The 18,367-nt window shown below is 35.5% G+C and overlaps 1 protein-coding gene across 1 annotated transcript; it reads left to right on the top strand.

The window, feature by feature from the left end:
* The first annotated feature begins 9,978 nt into the window (after positions 1 to 9,978).
* LOC134248176 (uncharacterized) lies at positions 9,979 to 15,390 on the top strand. The gene is made up of 7 exons (XM_062730601.1): positions 9,979 to 10,225; positions 11,128 to 11,170; positions 11,235 to 11,311; positions 12,001 to 12,068; positions 14,245 to 14,442; positions 14,739 to 14,979; positions 15,081 to 15,390. The coding sequence occupies exons 1-7, from the start codon at positions 9,979 to 9,981 to the stop codon at positions 15,383 to 15,385; spliced, it is 1,179 nt and encodes a 392-aa protein (XP_062586585.1). The 3' UTR covers positions 15,386 to 15,390.
* The last annotated feature ends 2,977 nt before the right edge of the window (positions 15,391 to 18,367 follow it).

Here is an 18,367-nt window from a genome sequence, read left to right as displayed (position 1 = left end):
TAACTACATGTATAACTAAGCTTGCTTACTTTGGTTACTTAATACCCAGAGGTGAATAAGAGTAACAAAGAGAAATTGAATTTCAACCTTACAACCAGTTTTGCACCCGACTCCACAGGAACCACAGACCCTTGGGGCACATATTTCAAAATTCTGGAAATTTTATCATAAATTTTATATCATCATAAATGGTTGATTAATACCAAAAAGCAGATATCAAAGCATTAATTTATTTTCAGACCATGTAACCCCGACCCCAAGTACCCTGACCCAGGGGCCCTGACATTAAAGATTTTGGAAGAGGCATCTTTCATCAACATTAATATGTACTTAGAACATTGGCATAATACCCAAGAGCAAAGGAAAAGGTTTTCGAAGTATTGATGAATTTTCACTGTATAATCATTAGAGCCCTGTCCTAACACCAAAACTCCTGACCCTGGGGAACTGAAATTCATGAATTTAGAAGAGGCATACTTCCTCATCATATCTATGTACATGGTTCATTGGTTTATACTCAGGAGGAGAGAAGAATTTTTAAAAAGAATTAATGTATTTACACTATATAATCAACAGAGCCCCATCTTAACACCAGAGCCCCTGACCCAGAGGCCATGAAATTCACATTTTGGAAGAGGCACTCTTATCCAACATAACTAAATGTACTTGTTTAGTTTATCTAAACCTCAGGAGCAGAGAAGATGTTTAAAGAATTAATGTATTTTTACTACATGATCAATAGAGCCCCACCCTAACACCAGAACCCCCAACCCAGGGGCCATGAAATTCACAATTTTGAAAGAGATGTTCTTGCTCATCATAACTATGTACTTGGTTAGTTTGTTTAATACCCAGGAGTGGAGAAGATTTTCAAATAATTTATGCATTTTCATTATATAAGTGATAGAGCCCCGCCCTAGCACCAGAACCCCTGACCCAAGGGCCATAAAATTCACAATTTTGGAAGAGGCAGCTTTATTCAACATAAATATATATTCGGTTTGTTTATTAAATACCCTGGAGCAGAGAAGAGCATTTTCAAAGAATTTATGTATTTTCACTATGTATTCAACAGAGCCCACCCAACACCAGAACCCCTGACCCTGGGGCCATAAAATTCACAATTTTGGTAGAGGCACTCTTGCTCATCATAACTATGTACTTAGTTGATTTATTTAAAGCTGAACACGACTCGTAAATAGGCATACTCCATTTTCGATAACATTATCTACGATACATCAATACTAGGGTATACTCGTCGCATTCGTTACACCTGACTGTTTTATTGTCACGGGTATCGGCGTGAATGGCGACCCGTGTTCGAGCTGGTTATCTTGCATTACCTTTGTTTATATTTTATTGCAGTTACGTTTATCTTTGTTGTTTGTATACTGCTCTGACTTATACAACTATAATTGTAAATTTATTTGGTATCTTACTTTCCTGCATTAGACGAAGTATTACGTTATTATTCTCGCTACCAAGTCCTGTATAGCATACGTCCGTCTACACCGGTGTCGACTGATTACACTGAATGGTGACCAAGTTTTGCCCTATTTATAGGGGTCTGCAGAGTAGCGAGACTCGGAAACAAAAATGGCGGACAGATTCCTTTTACGAATCGTGTTCAGCTTTAAAACCTTGGAGCAAAGAAGAAGATTTTTAAAGAAATAATGGATTTTCACTATATATTTATTTAGCCCCGCCATAGCACTAGAACCCCTGACCCCAGGGCCATGAATTTCATAATTTTGGTAGAGGACTCAATGCTGATTACAATCATGCAAACAATTTGACTGCTTGGTGTCCAGGAGTAAAGAAGATTTTTAAAGATTGCATTAATTTTAGTGGTTTTGGCCCAACCCCTCAAGCCCCAGGGGGGCAGGGACCATGAAATTCACAATTTTTGTTCCTCTTCATCCATAGATGCTTTATACCAAATTTAGTTGAAATTGGTTCAGTGGTTTCAGAGAAGAAGCTAAAAATGTTCAAAAGTTTACGACCGACATACGACGACGGACGAAAAGAGATAGCAATAGGTCACCTGAGTTTACTAAGGTGACCTAAAAAAGAGTACATAGTACTAGTAACATTTTAGTGTCAGATCGAGTTGCAAAAATTGTTGTGGCATATGTGCTGCTATGCACAATATTGCAATTAAGAGGGAAAAGGTTATATTTGAAGGAAATAGCAAATATGAACAAGGCATAGTGTATGATCCTATAGTTCCTGTCCCATCTAGGAATAAAAAACGAAAAACAATCCATTACTGACACTTAGTTTTAACATCACTGTACTATGCTGTTACAATACTTCGCTTTGATTTCAGATAGCAATTTATATCTTTAAATTTTGTATTTCAAGTCCGTTTTTTTCCTTTTACAACATGATTAACTCAAAAGAAATAAAAACAGCTGTAACATTATTAATTCGTCGACCGTAATTGTTATCGCGTCTGCTCTAGAGTCGCTAAGGAGTTGATCCTTACGTCGCTGGCTCTGTTGAACGGGGAGACCAGTCCTTCGGATGAGACCGCATAAAAAACGAGGTCCCTTGTCGCAGGAGGTCTAGCACGAAAAAGATAACTCATTGCTCAATGGCCGTAAATGTCGGAGAGGACAAAATTTGTGCAGCTATACACCGGTAAGTGGCGGCGTCTCCGTGTGTGTTAAAATTTCTCTCGAGGAATATTAAACAAAATACAAACAAACAAATTAAATTAGTACCAAAGATGCCCCCAATCTAGCAGGTTATTTGAAGACTACCATTACTGAAAGGAGAATTAGTCAAAGAAGGAACTGACAGAATGTTACAAAACGGAATCATAGAAGTTCCTTCGCTTCTCCAATTGTCTTACGCACTAAGACAGACGGCTCTGATAGATTATACATTGCACTGATTATCGGCGTCTCATCGAATGTGTCCTAAGTAGACTTAATTTTGAAATGTACCTATTTTACGAGGGTTGTCCCAAAATTCCGTAGACAAGCGTTGTTTTGTAGGAACCCTATGTCATACATTATTGAAACTTCGTATATAGATTAAACCAACACTATCTAATAAATTAATGGACAAATATGGAGTAACTACACACATTATTCCAATTTAAAAGCCACATTTCATTGTCTGGTGTAGGAAGGCGGCGCAATACCCAAAAGTTGCAATTGAAACTTAATAGATTATATTTTAAATCCTTCGGAATAGTAATTACTACCCTGTAATTTTTTAATGGAAATGAAATTCTTTATACTGTCATATTAACTATATTTCCTAAAATTTTGGTGCTCATGCTTTGATAAATATGAATTTTATAACGTTTTTTATACATGGGGGTGTGATATGACATTTTGAACCAGAAGTCTCTGTCGAGACTGTAGCTCTACTGGTTTATACTTAAAACAAAGGAAGAGAAAAGTAGCAATTGGGACTTGAGACTTTAAATCAGCAATAAATAGAAAAATGATCCTTGCCACTCATCAAAATAAAAACCAATGCACAGAATTATGTATCTTAGTGTAGTCTACTTGTGTGGCAAGTTATACTGAAATCGGACCAAATCTGTAGGAGGAGTAGCATTTTGAAAGAATTTCAAAGAAATTTCTATTTTTAGTAACCAAGGCAACACCGTTCATCGAAATCAAAAACCAATGCACAGAATTATGTATCTTGGTGTAGTCTACCTGTGTGCCAAGTTATAATGAAATTGGACCAAAACTGTAGGAGGAGTAGCATTTTGAAAGAATTTCACAGAAATTTCTATTTTTAGTAACCACGGCAACACCGTTTATTGAAAGCAAACCAATGCACAGAATTATGTATCTTAGTGTAGTCTACTTGTGTGCCAAGTTATACTGAAATTGGACCAAATCTGTAGGAGGAGTAGCATTTTGAAAGAATTTCAAAGAAATTTCTATTTTTAGTAACCACGGCAACATCGTTCAACGAAATCAAAAACCGATGCATAGAATTATGTATTTTAGTGTAGTCTACTTGTGTGCCAAGTAATATTGAAATCGGACCAAAACTGTAGGAGGAGTAGCATTTTGAAAGAATTTCAAAGAAATTTCTATTTTTAGTAACCACGGCAACACCATTCATCGAAATCAAAAACCGATGCATAGAATTATGTATCTTAGTGTAGTCTACTTTTGTGCCAAGTTATACTGAAATCAGAGCAAAACTGTAGGAGGAGTAGCAGTTTGAAAGAATTTCACAGAAATTTCTATTTTTAGTAACCACGGCAACACCGTTCATCGAAATCAAAAACCGATGCATAAAATTATGTATTTTAGTGTAGTCTACTTGTGTGCCAAGTTATATTGAAATCGGACCAAAACTGTAGGAGGAGTAGCATTTTGAAAAATTGTTTACAGACAGACAGACAGACAGACGGACAGACAGACGGACGCATTACTATCGCATAAGCTCTTCTGGTCTCTGACCAGTAGAGCTAAAAATGGCGGCTGCGTTGGCACAGGTGGCGCACTGGACTAGAATCAAGTGTTTTGATCCTGAATTCACTCGAACAGAAATGTACCAGTCATAAATGTTTGGTACATTTGGAAAGTTTCTATCGTCTTTTATAGTATTTAAAATGACTAACACGGTTTCTCTATGTATATGTGAATAACAGTAACTAAAATAAAAGACAGGGCTAAGAAAGAGGCTAAAGTTCCACTGTGCAACGCCATTACAGAAAACAGACGTAAAGCCCGTAGAAATGTAGCGTTTTCAAATTATTATTATTTCATACCTATACATGTATATACTTTGTTTACCTATTTTAATGTTTGATCAAAACATAGTAATTAAGATATTTCACATTTATAACTCTAACCGTTTCGTTTAATATAAGAATTTGATTCTGGTTCATGTAATTGAAATATTTTCTCCAGAAAATTAAACCATTGACATTTGTATATTTTTGACGTTGCAGATTGCTCCGGGTGTTAGAGAACGGTATCACTTTAAATGCTATTACTCGAAAAGTTTTCAAGTAAACATAATAAAACTTCCTAATTTATCTGCTAAGAATACGCTTTATCCGCCGTGAAAATTGTAGGAAGATACATTAATTTCTTTAAAAGATATGAGCTCAGTCTACGAAATTTTGGGACAGCCCTCGTATATTGACATTAAAGTAAGTATCTTTTCATCGGTGCATTGAGAGACTCGCTGCTGCATAGGATAAAAAAGAAAATGCTATAAATCTCAGATTTCCCCAAAGAAATGCAATCTGTTTCAGAAGCAGGTATCCTTTTTAGGACACATAAACAGTAAGACTAGAGAACTTTGCATAAGATCCGCCAGAGATTTTACTGGCTCAATAATAAGAAATATATAATAAACTGGTGTCAAGAGTGTCCCATTTGCCAAATACATAACCCAGTTTCTTAACAACCCAAGGCCCATATGAAACAGTATCTAGTTGACGCCGCAATGGACAGAGTAGCCAAGGATATTTTTGTCCCGTTATCAAGAACAAGGACCGAAAAAAAAATGTTATGTTTTCGATATTTTGTCAATCCGAGTTTTCTCCGTTAGTTACATTAAGATAACAAATAATTTTGTACGAAAGATTGACACACAAACATGCGTTTCCCTAAAATGTGACTTTGTAAATAACCGACTTTCTAAGTTATTTCGACATTGTAATCAGTCATATGATCCTCCAACTGACATAACTGCAATTCCCGTGAATCTCGCATTGATTTTAAATACATCGAGGTCGCCTGCGTGGCGAAGTGGTTAGAGGGTCTGCTCTAGAGTCGCGAAGTAAGGAGTCAATTCTTACATCACGGGTTCGAATCCCACTGTGGGACGTGGAGACCGGTCCTTTGAATGAAACCGTTTAAATCGAGGTCCTTTGTTGCAGTACAGCTGGCACGTACATCCTTCCTTGCTCAATGGTCCTGACTGCCGAGTATAGGACCAATTTGTAGCTCTCCACTGGCAAGTAGTTGCGTCTCCATATGCGTGAAAATTTCTCGAGAAGGACGTTAAACAACAATCAATACATCGAGATCGCTTAGCATAATTTAATACACTTCAGGTACAGGTCCGGTGAAATTGCGGGAAAGGGGGCGGATCATCATCAATCAGGAGAAACCCAAAATTTACTTATGATGGGAAGAGAAATTGAACTTCTCATTGGTTTTTATAAGGACGTCATGATAATCATAAGTGACCATTTGATTTTTATTGTGAATATGCCAGAAAATTGCAGAAACATTTGATATTTATGAACTGGCAAGATCAAAATGCTGAAAGCTGGGACTCGACAAAAGAAGGAATATGATCATAATACAAAACTAAGTCAGTATGATGTTAGAGAATTTCTATTGCTTAATGCAAGGAGAGCAAATAAGATGAATCCTAAATTGTGTAGAATTTAGGGGAAGGTCCCAATACTGTTCAACAGAGAATATCATATCTTATGAGATTTGAAGAGGCCTATCATGTGTTACGAAAACTATCAACCATAATCTGGGAAGGACGACACCCATCAATCTGCACAATCAATGAGATAATTATAAACATTTTCTTTTTTTAACAAAAATAATTATTAATTATTAATTATATACGTAGTCGTAAGTATTACTGTATTTAACTATATGCAGGACTGTGTCATACCTCCTCATTTGTTTTCAACAGATGTTTGACTGTCGTGTCTGTCCCCAGAGTGTCAACTCAAAAAGGCAACTAACTTTTAATTACAGTACGTATTTACGACTCGTTTTTTTTACCATTCCGAGTCAATGCCTGAAATATTTGAATATAATTGTCTGAGCTTGGAGCAGGCTGATTTTTCAAATAAATGGGCCAATGTCTGTAATATGTTATCATACATCATGGCGATTTGGAGCGGGTTGATAAAATTTGCTTACCCACGAAGATTTGCTTTGTTATTATACATGTTTGAATGTGCCATTCGCAAAGTTTTACCAATTTTTTAATATACTTAATTATGATCAAGAGAAGACTGGGATAATTCGAACTGAGTTTGTTAGAAAATTATTGATTGATTGTATGTTTTTCGTCCTTCTCGAGAAATTTCACTTTTTTGGAGACGCAAACGTTTACCGGAGGAGAGCTGTAAATTTTGTCCTATATTCGGCACTTACGGCCATTTAGTAACGAAGGGTCTTTTTCGTTCTAGCACCTACTGCGATACTGAATTTCGGCTTTTATGCTCTCATCCGAAGGACCGGCCTCTACGTTCCAAAATGGGATTAGAACCCGCGACGTAAGGATCAACTCCTTACTTCGCAGCTCTAGAGCAGAAGCTCTAACCAATGCGCCAAGCAGGCGACTGGTAAAATAATAAAGTACGTTATTTGTAAATCAGTACCTAAGTAATTTCTAAGGCTGTAACTGTACAACAGAACACGTTTGTTGTTTACTTAATGTTATAGAATTCATATAAGATTAGTACATGTAAATAGTCCACATTGTTTGAGACTGTATAGAAATAGTTTTCGATGGGCCTAATTTTAGCAAAAGTTACCTCACGTTGGTCGCCATATTGGAGGTCGACTCGATGAGTTTTCCTCTTTGTCTTACCAAGTTTAAGAAAATATAGCAGAAATATTTGGTGGAAAATCGCTATAAAATATTTTTTTTTAAATAAAGGAGGCTTACAAAAATTTATTTACTTCAGAAAAATAATGATTCCTAATTCAAAATCGTAAATATAAAAATTTAAAATTGGTTGAACAATGACCTCCAGTATGGCGGCCAACGGGAAGTAACTCTTGCTAAATTTAGGTCAATCGAAAACTATCTATTGAATTTGTAATTGATAAAATATATCGAGTTTGAATAGCATCTTCCGAATGACTGTGTTATGAGATCAATTGAATATTGTTTAAGATTAAAGAAATTTTATCGGCAGTGAGGAATATTTGCCCCTAAAATCAAACTCTGGCGGAGAAATATATAATAATGTTCTAAAACACGGGTGTTTTTCATTAGCCATGACATCATATGTTTAATGTGACGTCAGCAAAATGACGTATACTTGAAATTTCCACGATTTCTAATGAAAAAGGAGTATTTGAGTGAAAGTCACCGAGCGCAGGTCCGATCCATCAAATATTTTGATATGATACGTAGATTGATTGATTGTATATTGTTTAACGTCCCTCTCGAAAATTTTTCACTCATATGGAGACGCCACCACTTGCCGTTAAATAGCTGCAAATTTTGTCCTTTACTTGGCACTCGGGGCAATAGAGCTGGGAGGGATCATTTCCGTGCCAGCACCTACTGCGACACGGGACCTTGGTTTATACGGTATCATCCGAAGGACAGGTCTCCACATCCCACAGTGGTATTCGAACCCGCGACGTTAGGATCAACTCCATATTTCGCGACCCTAGAGTAAGCGCTCTAACAACTGTATGATACGTAGAATGATATTAATGAAATATAAAAATATTGTTCTGGAGCAGGCCTACAGTTAAAAATTGAGCAAATGTTGCAAATTTTTTTCTCTTTCTAGAAAATATATATACTTCAAATTGTTTGTGACGTCAGAAAAACAAAAAATGCCAAAACCCTGCTGTGAATCTAGATAATTTTTGTAAATTTAGATTTTTCATAAAACATACATGTATAAAAATTCAGCGCATTTCAAGAAATTTTCAAAATGACTTTTGTAGGGGCAAAATTATACCGCATATATTTCTTTGTATCAATTTTTTCTCATAATGACTGACGACGGATTTTTTTCGTCATTTCCCGATAACGACAAGAATTACACGGCGGGTGTTACCGATCGGCCGGGGATGGTTATTCCCCCATGGCACCTGATACAACCCCCGGAGCTTTGAAGCTCCTTATTTGCTCTTCTCCTATTTTCTATTGTTTAATGGACTTTTGATCATGAATCTGGTTCGTTATCTCCATATGTTTCATTGTAAAACTTATAAACAAGTTATACTTTTATTTTTTTGACAAGAATTAACCGCCAGTGTTTTAGTGAAGAATTACAAGCAACGATGGAGCATTCAAGAAGAAAACGAACGCCTCTTTATCAATTATATTTGTAAATATTTGTTAAGTACAATCCTTTCCCTTTGCTATAGATTGTTCTTTCTGTCGTAACAACAGAGGGAAACAGATATTGTAAACACAAGTATTGATTTAAGAGGTAGAGGTACAGTACATGTATGTTAACAAGATGGTTAAGAAAGATTAATATAATGTACTGAAGAATGTCCTGATCTAAAAAAATTTTCATTGGTTAGTTATAAATTGTAATAGTTTGAAGCATTTGATTGATTTGCAAAACTCAAGTAATGTGAGGCTCTTTTACATGTAACTTTTAACCTTTGCTGAGAGTTAAAATGCAGTACTTATAAATTTTATCAATTTGCTGTTATTTCAAGCTTGTACAGAGACTGAACCAAATGTAAATACATGTACACCTTACATTAAAAAAAAGTTATTATTTATTGTGCATAGAATTCTTTAGACTTAATTATTTTCGGTAATTCATTCATTTCTTCTAGATTTTAGAATAACAAACAGATGACTTGGAAAAAATAACTGATTACAATACAAAAAAAAAATTTGATCCTCCACATCTTCTCTATATAAAATTTTGATTTTTTTTTCAGCTCGAATTAAAAGAAAAATACGCTACATTATACAAAGCCTCATGAAAAATATTTTAAAAACTTGATTTTTTATTTTACTCAATTCATAACCGACAGTTTTTGAGCCCTAGATCATTAGAATGTTACACATAGTGATTAACAATTTATTTCTTCCGATCGCCAAGGTATATCGAACATTGATGTTTTACCACTCTTTCAAGTGTGAAATCTGAAAGAGCAACTTTTTTTTAGCAGTAAACGTGTTTTATTAAGAGAGTAAAAGCTCTTAAATATGCAAAAATTGCAAGTGGTTTTGGTAATTAAGCTCATGATTTTCACAACAGGTAAGAAGAACAGATATTTATTCCCCCATTCTATGGAATATTTGATTCTCTCGTACACTGTACAGCTTCATTCAACCCTATTTTACTTTAGTAAGTCGAACTTTACAGGATTTTCAACATGTAAAAAGGGCTTTGTCAATGTTTCCAACTGGTGCTTTTCGTTCCATCGCAAAGGAGAAACTTTTGCGAAGTCTGTTGAGATTTGTGAGGAAACGGGGGGAGAAATGGTGATTCTGGATTCACGGGAGAAAGAAATAGCTCTCACGAGTTACATGGCAGGTAAAAGTTTATAGGTGCATTTCATTCGACATATTTTATTGATGATTCTTTTATGGGATAAATATTTTGATAGAAAATAAGTAATTTTTTATGGAGTATATAGACAATTTTATGTAGCAACTCATTGTGATAGAAAATCAAAACATGCTTTTTTATGCGCCCGGATCGTTAGCTCCGACACGTATATTGTTTTTGTCCTGTTTGTCTGTTTATCTGTTTGTTTGTCTGCAAACTTTAACCTTAGTCATAACTTTTGAACCATGATAGATAAGAGACTTTATATTTAGTATGCATACTCCACTAAGTAGACCCTTTCAAATGAGAACATAGTCATTGACCTTGTGACCTTGACTGTGACATTTATGCTAAAAATAGCGTCTTTGTCTGCAAACTAACCTTCATCATAACTTTTGAATCTTGAAAGATAGAGACTTCATGTTTGGTGTGCATATTCCACCATTTAAGCTCTTACATATGACAAACAGGCCAATGACCTTGTGACCTTGACTTTGACCTATATGCTAAAATAGTTTTTTTGAACCTTCACCATAACTTATGAACCATGAGAGATAGATCGATACATGTACTTTATATTTGGTATGCATACTCCACTTATTAAGTTTTTTAAAATCAAACCAAGGTCAATGACCTTGTAGACCTGGACTGTGACCTATATGCTAAAAATAGCTTTTTCGCACTTTCGCCATAACTTTTGAACATAAAAGATAGAGACTTCATATATGGTACGCGTACTCCACTAATCAAGTTCTTTCATATTACACCGAGGTCAATGACCTTGTGATCTTGACTTTGACCTGTATGCTATAATAGCTATTTTCAAACTTTGTTGCCGCCGGGCGCATAGTGTTTCACAAACACATCTTGTTTTCTTTTTCATTTAGCCCACAATTTTTCATTCCACATGTCCATACCATATCGAGAGGTAAACCAATTGATTTGCACATTTAAAGTTGAAGAGTGGGTTTTTGTTCTTAACAATTACCAATTCTTTAAATTTATTTTTTTTTCAGGGTTTGCGAAAGTCATATTTGACTTTAAAAGCAGCAGAAGAACATGCCGATAATTGTCAGTATACTAGAATTAACAATGTTTAAACGGGATTGCAATACATAAAAGTAAATGATTAATAAATACATAGGTGCAGATATATAAAGTCTTCACATTATAATATTTATGCCCCCCTTCGAAGAAGGGAGGGCATAATGCTTTGCTGATGTCTGTCGGTCTGTCTGTCTGTCGGTCCACCATCAGTTTCCGTTCATTTTCTTTGCAGAGGATGCACATATTGAAATGAAATTTGGTTTATCATGAGAATATCTAAGCCAAGTTCTGTTGTGGGTACGATCGAGCCATTTTGGTCAGAGTAATACCCCTTGGACTTAAAAAATTCCACTTATTTGCAGTTTCCGGTCATTTTCTTTGTAAAGGTTAACATACTTAAACGAAATTCAGTATACAGATTTATCATAAAAATATATAGGCAAAGTTCTGCTCAAGGTACTATTGAGCCATTTTTGACAGAGTTATGTCCCTTGGACTTGGAAAAATACAAAGTATTTGGGGAAGGGGGTATACGTGTTTTACAACCATCTTTTATGTTTTCTTAATAGTATATACATGTAATTGTTATCGAACTATTTCCCAGTTTATTCAAAGTGGTAATTATATGCTAATCCATCAACCATACTTTCACAATATGTTGCTGAAAAGACTAGAATTAATTTATCTTTATATCGACTTAATGTTTTTTCTAGTTTGTGAGTTTTACAAGAAGTATAATGCTACAAAACCAACATCAAAAATGTACATCCCAAATGCCAAGGTAATTAAATATTGTTCATGTATTTACACAGTTGTTGAACAGTTGCTGTGCACGTTTTTAAAAATACTGCGTGAATACTAATAATTATGTCGTATACATTTGTGATGAATCTTTGTTAATACAAATGCACAAAAAAAGAAACCGATCTGGCTCACTTACTGGTATTTCATGTGGGTTTTCTACATATTCATACAAAGTTCTAGCCATAAACTTGAAGAAGAGTAAATAATTTCCTGAAATTTGTTTAAATTATATTAAGAATAACTTGATCTAGTTATTTCTTTCCTCATTCTAACCGCAGAAATATGGCTGAGATATTGCCGACTCGGCTTTAAACAATAACAATGATTCCACTTTCTGAAAATATCCACTTGTATTTCAAATGTCCCTCTGTTGCCCGCGTGGCGCAATGGTTTGAGCGTCTGCTCTGGAGTCGCGGAGCAAGGAGTTGATATTTACGTCGCAGATTCGAATCCTACTGTGGGACGTGGAGACCAGTCTTTAGGATGAGACCGTATAAACCGAGATCCCACGCCGCAGTAGGTGCTGTCTCGAAAAAAATAAATCACTTCTTGCCTAGACGCCCTAAGTGCCAAATATAGAACAAAATTTTGCAGGTCTCCACCGGCAAATGGTTGCGTCTCCGTACAAGTGAAGCATTATCGAGAAGGACGTTTAACAACAACAACAAAAAAGTCCCTCATCTTTTATTTCTACCTTCTCTTTCTTATTCACACAGTTCTTAGAGAGAGAGAGAGAGAGAGAATTATTATTGCTTATTTCCTATCTTTATTTTTTTTCTTATTTCTCTCTTGTATATTTAAATTTCTTTTGATTCCTGTCCGCCTATCAGTGATGTATTTCTACTGATGTTTCTGATCGAGTGCGTTTCATGGTATTGATACATTGTGCATGTCTCACAAAAAAAATAACAGTAACAGATCTGACGTTTCGATCATGTCTGTTTGCTTCCTTTTGTTCCCATAACGTGTTTGTTATGTTAATTAAATGTAAACATAACTGTATTAATTCCTATCATTGATCTCTTTATGTTAATTGCCTACCCATTGCGCTTAATCCCAAACTATTCGCATATTTACATCAACTGTAGGTGAAAACGTCCGAAATTCTAATCATCTACCTATTTCCCTAGCATTCGGTGCATAACTTCAATTTTTGAAAGATAAGCACATTACTTATATTAAATTCACCCAGAGATTACCTAGCTTTTATTACATTTCTTCGTCTGTTGTCGTTCATCAGGAGTTAACTGTTTGTCTTACTTTAATTAGTATTTAAAATTTTTCTTTTTACAATTATTTCTCTTGAACCAATTTTGCTAGATAGCATTCATTGTGGATTTCACGATCTCTGCCTCCTTGGAGTCTAAGAGATAGAAAAGAACGGTTAACCAATCTTTTTAAATTTGTCTTCCCACTTCTCCCTTGCATAAAACATTCAAACAGATGTCATAATTATTTTAAGATCTTCACCATTATTGTGAAATATATGACTCGTGGTCATGGATTCATGTAAAGATAGGACTTTACATCGTCGCATATCACGGCCAAAATGTCCGATCCTCTCCAACTCTTCTGATAGAGAGTTATATGTGTACTCCAAACCGTGGCTTGAGACGATGAGGGCTCTAGAAATTCTTATGTCCTGGGTATTTATCCGGCAGACTAAGTACATGGTTACGATAAGCCAAAAAAAACCAAGAGATAAAAAGATATAGGGATCGTGTTGGGAACGTAAATTAATTTTGCGCTTTATGTTTAATATTGTAGTTGTATAACGTCCTCTTGAGACTTTTTCCGTTCATATAGAGACATCACCATTTGCCTTCAGAGAGCTGCATATTTTTTGCACTCGGGGTCATTGAGCATTGAGGGATCTTTTTCGTTCCAGCACCTACTGCGCGACGCGGTTGATACGGTCTTATCCAAAGGACCGGTCTCCACATCCCACACTGGGATTCTAGCCCGCGACTTAAATTTTGCTTCATGATAAAGCACACTTATGTTGCTGATTATTGATTACCCAGCTTCACTATTTTGGTGATCCTTATTGATCACGTTTCTCTTGTATTGAAGAACTTCACTTATCAGATTATTTTCTCTGATGATAAGACTATTGGTTCTCTGGCCAATATTAGATTTTATGATGCTTTCAGTTACCTGTGGAGTTTAGTGAACACAACCGTGCCAACTTAACAACACCTACCGGCTTCTGCATCAAGACATCCAGTATTCCAAACGCAGGCCTCGGGGTATGGACAGAAACCGAGATCCCCATTTATAAAGTGGTAGGGATCTACGAAGGGGAAGAGTTCTTTGACGACAATGATCAGGATCACCTGTATGCATGGATAGTATGTATTAGAACAGAGTATTGTACAATAAACTCTAATGGACTGTATACCGGTAAAGTATTGCCAAATAATTCATTTAATTAATAGTAATGGCACAGAAAACGTTTTTTTTTCACTATGGAAGCTTAAGAGGTATATCATTTCCTATTGCACTCTTTTCTTAAAAAGTCGGAAAATGTGCGATTTCTGAAACGTTACATGAAAACAATATAATGACTATCGATGATAAAAACTCTTAACAAAATTCAATTGAAATATTTTATTACTTAAATTGTGAATCATTATTATTTCAACAGCTCAACTCGGGTGACAAAGGTGCAGCGACACATTTTGTTGATGGAGCCTCCCCCGCCAAAAGCAACTGGTTGAGGTATGTCAACTGTCCTAGAAATTCCAAAGAAGAAAATGTCCATTCCGTGATCTGTGACGACTTGGTATTTTATATGACGTCACAAGTTGTGACACCAAATACTGAGTTACTTGTGTGGTATGGAAGTTGGTACGGATTTCGGTTAGGAATCAAAAGCGTGCATCCGGGTATACAATTATTTTATATTTTGAGATTTTCTATCAATAACGAACAAATGTAGAAGGTTAATTTAAAAAAGGCAATAAATAATTTAAAAATTTACTTACAGAGGACGATCTAGATCTGGATAATGCATTTTATGTTCGAGTTAGCAACTTAAATCAAGATTATCCTGGAAAATTTAGATTCCACGACAACACCACTGTAACATACACAAACTGGAATCCTTCAAAGATTAATGAATTTAACGAAGATGAATACTGGGAGCATATCAACGAACCGTTTGGATTATTACTTTCACATAAAGAGGGGGAATGGAGTTGGGTACCCGAGAAAGATTACTCTTATTTTACTGGTGAAGGGGGGCTATATCTGCCGTTTATTTGCGAATACAGTTCGAATTTAAAACAGTGACTTTCATCGGGTAAATTTGTTTTTTTTATATATATATCAGTGTACATTTGGTTCAAGCAGAAATATAAATTTGTTACTTTATGAAGTTGAACTTATGAAGTTGATCATTCCTGTCAGATAATTGAATTACTGAATTTGTAAATGTTCATGTAAACATTGTTTTGAATAAGAGACCCGATATTCATATGTTTCATATCTGGATATTTTAATTGAAAAAGAAGACTTGAATGGTAATCTACATGTAACAACCAAGCTCTATGATAAACGTGACGACCTTAATTTTTCTATCGTTAATGTGCCTTACATATGCAGCGATATACCTTCATCACCTGCATGCGGATTTATATACCGCAGTTGATTCGATACACAAGAGTATTCTCTACGTTTGAACAATTCCTAAAAGGAGGTAAATTATTGACATACAAGTTGATGAAACAAGAATATCAGCAGTCTCGTGTAAAGTCATCATTTCGTAAGCTCAGATATTGTGGATACAATGCTTTTGTTAGCAAACTTAATTTATCATTGAATTAAATGCTGACAGACTTTTTTCATACTAATTGTAAGTCCATTATTTATACACTGAACTGACGATGGATTTCCGTTATTTCCCGATCATTACAAAGAGTTCACGGCGGCTGTGACGGGTCGGCAGGGGATGCTCATTCCTCCATTGCACCTGATCCCACCTCTGATGATCTTGAATACTGTTCGTTATCTCAATATGTTTCATTGCCCCCCCCCCCTCCCTCTCGTAAAGTTCATCTAATTGTACCCGCTTTTGCGAAATTTCATTGGTCTGTCAATAAAACTTTGATTCTAACTTGATCATAGCTTTAGAATTAGACGAGATGGGCCATTAGGGCTTTCATATTCTTACGAACCCATTTTGTCAGTGATTTGCTTATTGATTTATTTTTTATTGACATTGTTAAAAAATTAAATGCAAATGTTCATAGGAATAAGTATTATTTAGAGAACGAGACGGGTTCTGTATCGTAGATACAAATTTGGGGGTGGAGACGAGTGCGCGAGCACGAGTCTCCACCCCCAAATTTGTATCTACGATACAGAACCTGTCGAGTTCTCTAAATGATTTGTGACACGATCAATCAAAAATAGCTCCGCCCACTTTATAACTTTGCAGCATCCAAACTTCCGCCAGAGTTCTGTAGATGAGGCCCCGACGGGGAGTACGCATCCGCAGTATATATATTTCCACGGAAAACGAAAATTCGCTCAGATTAGTTTTGACAATTTAACGGGGTAGACGTAATCGAGAGTCAGTCTTAATGGATAAGGTGGAGGATTTAACCGTCATTGTTGTGATCTGGAGATTTATCATAAATTTATTTCACTGAGGGGTCTTAAAATCCCGGTTTACCTAGATTAACAAAAACAGGATTTACAGAAAATTCTTCGATGGACTTTGATGTCACGGATTTTTATTTTCAAATTGAATTGCGACATTAAGAGACGTGTGGCTGTCGTCAGCGAGAAGGATTTTAAAAAATAAAAACGCGGAAAAAATGGACTTAAATGATTTTGCACGAGGAGAGTGGATGTTTTCCATTATTGCGAATTTTCCGTTTCGTTTGGAGCGAAATTACGTAGTACAGAGGATGTTTTCCGTTATTGCGAATTTTCCTTTTACTTTGGATCGAAATTACGTGTAGATTCTGTGTGGAATAAGTTTTTAAAAAGTGATTGAGAAATTTTGACATCAGGAAAATACCGGGTATTTCTCCAAAATTTATGTAATAGGAAAACATCAGCATTTACTATTTGTACGTGCTTTTGCTGAATTGAATCAGATTTATTTTTAGACCGTGCTGTATTTTAGATACAGAATAGTTGGCAAATACAATACTGTATACAGGGATAATACAGAACGGAAAGTAGCTCCGCCCACCGTAGTCCCGTTCTGTATTGCTAATACAGAACAGTAAACTTCAAAGAAAAACACCGCTATCGTGTCACAATAATAGTTAATTAATTATTCCTGAGATAATGGGAGATTTATATTTGTCATATGAGTGGACGTTTACTTTTGTGCGGTACTGTACTTCAGTGCATGTTGACAAGGTTTGAGTATTTCTTGTATCCGGCAAGAATTACAACACCAGGATAATTCTACAAATTGTTCGACTTTAAATCAACTGTTTCTATCAGCAACTTGTGTAATATATTATACGTAATTACCCAGCTGTGAGGCAGCTATACTGTGCATCAATATATTCAACAAATGGTGTGAATCAGATGTGGATACTAGAAAATTCCAAAGAACTTTTGGATAATTTGAAATCACAAGAATTTACCAAAATCAACAGCAAAAAAACTTACGACTTTTCAACTTGATACACAACCATTTCCCACGATAAATTAAAGTCCTGGCATTTTGATATCATTGACAATTGCTTTTTCAATAAAAATGGAACTCGTAAATTTTCTTACCTGGTCATTGATCATTTGCAAAATTATTTTGTAAAACACATTCTGATTGCACACACAAGTACTCTGAAGATGACATCAAAGAGATGCTTGAGTTTCTGATTGACAATATTTATGAGGTTTTTGGAGACCAGGTATTCAACAATCTATTGGGATTCCCCTGGGTACCAAATGCGCTCCGTTATTAGCAGACCTATTTTTATATTAATATGAAGCAGAATTAGTGCAAAATCTTATGAGTGAAAATACTTGCTATGGCCTTCAACTCGACATTTAGTATATCGACGACGTATTTTCAATTAACAATGGTCATTTCCATTCCTACGTCGATACGATATATCCTGGTGAGCTTGAGATAAAGATACCACAGAGTCTGCCACATCTGTTTCATACTTGGATATTTTACTTGAAAAAGATGTTAATGATAATCTAATAACTAAGCTCTATGATAAACATGATGAATTGAACTTTTCTATCGTCAACTTCCCTTACTTATGCAGCAATATACCTTCATCACCTGCATACGGAGTG

Source organism: Saccostrea cucullata, unplaced genomic scaffold (genome assembly GCF_032062105.1).
Source record: "Saccostrea cucullata isolate Sc308-1 unplaced genomic scaffold, CSIRO_AGI_Scuc_v1 ctg1933, whole genome shotgun sequence".
NCBI lineage: Eukaryota > Metazoa > Mollusca > Bivalvia > Ostreida > Ostreidae > Saccostrea > Saccostrea cuccullata.
Note: the sequence above shows the minus strand (reverse complement) of the source record. Positions and strands in the feature narration are given on the sequence as shown.

Bases quoted from the DNA above. Each gene is read 5' to 3' on its own strand.
- LOC134248176 (XM_062730601.1), top strand. From the start codon at position 9,979: ATGGAATATTTGATTCTCTCGTACACTGTACAGCTTCATTCAACCCTA. The intron at 11,171-11,234 runs AAACCAATTGAT...AATTACCAATTC, and splicing joins TCCATACCATATCGAGAGGT to TTTAAATTTATTTTTTTTTC. The intron at 11,312-12,000 runs GTCAGTATACTA...TGTTTTTTCTAG, and splicing joins AGAAGAACATGCCGATAATT to TTTGTGAGTTTTACAAGAAG.